At 69.2% G+C, this 4,158-nt stretch overlaps 2 protein-coding genes across 2 annotated transcripts; both read left to right on the forward strand.

Annotated features, from left to right (window-relative positions):
• Nucleotides 1-77: 77 nt before the first annotated feature.
• Nucleotides 78-1,017, forward strand: RNASEK (ribonuclease K; the record flags this gene model as incomplete). Its single annotated transcript, XM_026033683.1, has 2 exons — nt 78-157; nt 725-1,017. Coding segments are annotated over 2 exons (219 nt in total), but the record flags the coding sequence as incomplete, so codon positions are not given.
• Nucleotides 1,018-1,972: 955 nt separating this feature from the next.
• On the forward strand, nt 1,973-3,855 carry CUNH17orf49 (chromosome unknown C17orf49 homolog; the record flags this gene model as incomplete). The annotated part of the gene is made up of 4 exons (XM_026033684.1): nt 1,973-2,020; nt 2,105-2,199; nt 3,519-3,620; nt 3,692-3,855. Coding segments are annotated over exons 1-4 (382 nt in total), but the record flags the coding sequence as incomplete, so codon positions are not given.
• Between the last annotated feature and the right edge of the window lie 303 nt (nt 3,856-4,158).

The following is a 4,158-nucleotide window of genomic DNA, read 5'->3' on the forward strand; positions in this document are numbered from 1 at the left end:
CGGCTCCGGCCGGCAGCGGGCGGGCGGCACAGCCGGCGCTCGCCGTTTCCCCCTTTTCCTCCCCAAAACGGCGGCAGGTCCTTCTGGGCATCTTCTTCAACGTGCACTCGGCCGTGCTCATCGAGGACGTGCCCTTCACCGACGAGGACTTCAAGGAGTGAGCGGGGGGGGGGACACCCGTTGATTTTGGGGGGGGGGCACCTCCTTTTGGGGCTGGAAAAGCTGCTGTTCTGGTTCTGGGTAAAATTCGTTGTTTTTCTGGTTTTTTTGGGGTGATTGACCCCCATTTTCCGCCTTTTCTGGGGGAGGTTTTCTGTTCTTCGTGGGGTTCCCTGTTTTGGAGGGCAGGGATGAGCCCCTGCTTTGGGGGACGGGGTCGAACCCCGTTTTGAGGGGTGACAGGCGATCAACCCCCCCCATTGTGGGGGGACAGGTTCGGGGAGAGGGTCAAGTCCCCGTTTTGGGGCACAGGATCGAGCCCCATTTTTGGGGGGTGAAACAGGTGACGAGGACAGGGTCAGCCCCCCGTTTTTGGGGAGGGGGGCCAGGCTGGCGCCCCAACTTTAAGGTCCAGGGCCAACCCCCATTTCGGGGTGACAGGGGACCATCAACCCCCATTGCCGGTACAGCCGGAGAGCCCCCGCGTCCTCATTCACCCGGACAACAGCCCGGCGGGTGTCCCCCGGCAGGCGCCTCGCGGTGCGACTGTTGTTGTCCCCCGCAGCGGCCCGGAGCGGATCTACCGCCTGTACGAGCAGGTCAGCTACAACTGCTTCATCGCCGCCGGCCTCTACGTGCTGCTCGGCGGCTTCTCCTTCTGCCAGGTCCGCCTGAACAAGCGCAAGGAGTACATGGTGCGCTAGGCGCAACACCCGCCGCCGCCTGTTCCTCCTTATCTAACCCCCCCGGGCCCGCCCCGGGGTCCCTCGTGACCCCCGAATCCCCCTTCCCCCCCACACGTGCGCGGTTTCCACCCACATTCCTGTTTTTCCCCTCGTCTTGCGATTGTTTTATTGGGATTTTTTGGGGAGGGGGCGGGGGGCACAGGAGCTGCCCCCCCCCCCCCCTTTATGGACCAGTCTCCAATAAAGCGCGTTGGGACACGGCGCCCTCGGGCTGTATTTCTTGGGGGGGGGGGATCATTTTGGGGGGTTGTTTCTATTTTTCCCCTATTTTATTTTTTCTCCTTCCCCTGTTTTATTTTTCCCCTATTTTATTTCTTCCCCTCTATTTTCCCCTCTCTTTATCAATTTTCTTATTTATTTATCTGTTTATTTATCTATTTGTTTGCTCATTTATTAATTTATTGGGGGGGCAAGGCCTCCAAGCGAGTTCAAAATCTACCGCCCGGGGCGGAGCCGGGACCATAGAGCGCAGCCCGGAAGTGCCCGCCGACCATAGAGGCGCGGGTGGGCGGGGCTTGGCGGGCGGAGGGGGCGGGGCCCGGCTCCGGAGCGGGGCGGGCCGCACCATAGAGACGCGGTGGGCGGGGCTTGGCGGGCGGAGAGGGCGGGGCCCGGCTCCGGAGCGGGGCGGGCCGCACCATAGAGACGCGGTGGGCGGGGCTTGGCGGGCGGAGAGGGCGGGGCCCGGCTCCGGAGCGGGGCGGGCCGCACCATAGAGACGCGGTGGGCGGGGCTTGGCGGGCGGAGAGGGCGGGGCCCGGCTCCGGAGCGGGGCGGGCCGCACCATAGAGACGCGGTGGGCGGGGCTTGGCGGGCGGAGAGGGCGGGGCCCGGCTCCGGAGCGGGGCGGGCCGCACCATAGAGACGCGGAGGAGGCGGGGCTTGGGTAGGAAGGAGGCGGGGCGTGCCGCACCGTAGACGCGCGGGCGGGCGGGGCTTGCGGCGGAAGTGGGCGGGGCGTGCCGCACCATAGAGACGCGGGCGGTGTCCGGCGCGGAGCCTCCCCGCCGGGTTCGCCGGCCCGCGCCGCCACCATAGAGGAGCCGGGGCCCGAGCGGCGGCGGCGGCGGCCGGAGGGGCCGGGGGGGGGAGCTATGACGTCAGCTTCCACCAAGGTGGGGGGGGGACCGCGTGCGGGGGCGGGGGGCGGTTCCGGTGCCGGTGCCGGTGCTGGTGCCGCCACGCGCCGCTCCCCCCAGGTGGGCGAGATCTTCTCGGCCGCCGGCGCCGCCTTCTCCAAGCTGGGGGAGCTGACGATGCAGCTGCACCCCGTGGCCGACTCCTCGCCGGCCGGGTGAGTGGGGCGCCGTGGGGCGCCGTGGGGCGCCGTGGGGCTGGGCGGGTCCCCGTGGGGTCAATGTCATCCCCGTGGGGCTGTGACATCTCCGTGGGGTTCGTGGAGAACGTCTATGAGGGTCCCTATGGGCCCCATGGGTCTCCCCTTTACAGTTATGGGGTCGCCATGGGGCTGGGCGGGTCCCTATGGGGTCCTGGAGGTCCCCGTGGGGTCCCCATGGGGTCAATGTTGTCCCCATGGGGGCTGTGACATCTCCATGGGGTTCGTGGAGAACCTCTATGAGGGTCCCTATGGGGCCTGTAGGGTTCCCCATACACCTATGGGGTCGCCATGGGGCTGGGTGGGTCCCTATGGGGTCCTGGAGGTCCCCGTGGGGTCCCCGTAGGGTCAATGTTGTCCCCATGGGGGCTGTGACATCTCCATGGGGTTCGTGGAGAACCTCTATGAGGGTCTCTATGGGGCCTGTTGGGTTCCCCATACAGTTATGGGGTCGCCGTGGGGCTGGGCGGGTCCCTGTGGGGTCCCAGAGGTCCCTGTGGGGTCCCCATGGGGTCAGGGTTGTCCCCATGGGGGCTGTGACATCTCCATGGGGTTCGTGGAGAACCTCTATGAGGGTCCCTATGGGGCCCATGGGTCTCCCCTTTACAGTTATGGGGTCGCTATGGGGCTGGGCGGGTCCCTGTGGGGTCCCACCCCTGGGCCCGGGTGTCCCCACTGTGGAGGTCCATGGGGCAGGAGGGCACCCCAGGGGACGCTGTGGGGCAGGACTAGGGGCATGAGGGGACCCCGGGGCCACGAGGTCAACCCGGGTGGCTTTAGGGCCACCAGGGCCTTGTTGGGGACCCCGTGGGGCAGTGGGGACCCCGTAGAGCCCCCCATGGGGCAGTGGGGACCCTGTGGGGCAGTGGGGACCCCCAGGACCCCATGGGGCAGTGGGGACCCCGTAGAGCCCCCCATGGGGCAGTGGGGACCCTGTGGGGCAGTGGGGACCCCCAGGACCCCCATGGGGCAGTGGGGACCCCGTGGGGCAGTGGGGACCCCCAGGACCCCCATGGGGCAGTGGGGACCCCGCGGGGCAGTGGGGACCCCCAGGACCCCCCATGGGGCAGTGGGGACCCTGTGGGGCAGTGGGACCCCCAGGACCCCCATGGGGCAGTGGGGACCCCGCGGGGCAGTGGGGACCCCCAGGACCCCCATGGGGCAGTGGGGACCCCGTGGGGCAGTGGGGACCCCCAGGGCCCCCCGTGGGGCAGTGGGGACCCCGTGGGGCAGGGGGACCCCCAGGACCCCCGCGGGGACCCCCGGCCGCCCCCCAGGGCCAAGTGGACGGAGACGGAGCTGGAGCTGCTGGGCGCGGCGGTGCAGCGCTTCTGCGAGGACCTGCAGCGCATCAGCGCCCTCATCAAGGACCGCACGGTGTAAGGGGGGGCTGCGGGGACCCCCCCGGCCCCCCGGGCCCCCCCGGTGTCACCGCGTCCCCCCCGCGCAGGGCGCAGCTCAAGGCGACGGCCAAGCGCAAGGCCTACGAGGACAGCGGGGTGGCCCTGCCCCCCGACTGCTCCCCCAAGAAGGGGGGGCGCAAGGGCCCCGGCGGCCCCCCCGCCCCGGGGGGGGCCCTGCCCGACCCCCCCGGCAAGAAGCAGAAGGTCTCGGGTGAGTGGGATATGGGGGGGGGGGGGCTGGTTCCCCCCCCCCGCCAAGTCCTCAAGGAACCAACTTGGGGTACGGGGACACCCCAGTTTCATCACTGGGGTCCCCAGTGTCCCCTGGGCCCCCCCCCAGCTGCCCTCTCCTCCCTGACACCCCAGTTTCATCACTGGGGTCCCCAGTGTCCCCTGGCCCCCCCCAGCTGCCCTCTCCTCCCTGACACCCCAATTTCATCACTGGGGTCCCCAGTGTCCCCTGGGCCCCCCCAGCTGCCCTCTCCTCCCTGACACCCCAGTTTCATCACTGGGG

Source organism: Nothoprocta perdicaria, unplaced genomic scaffold (assembly GCF_003342845.1).
Source record: "Nothoprocta perdicaria isolate Ctin4 unplaced genomic scaffold, notPer1 scaffold_1303, whole genome shotgun sequence".
Taxonomy (NCBI): Eukaryota; Metazoa; Chordata; class Aves; order Tinamiformes; family Tinamidae; genus Nothoprocta; species Nothoprocta perdicaria.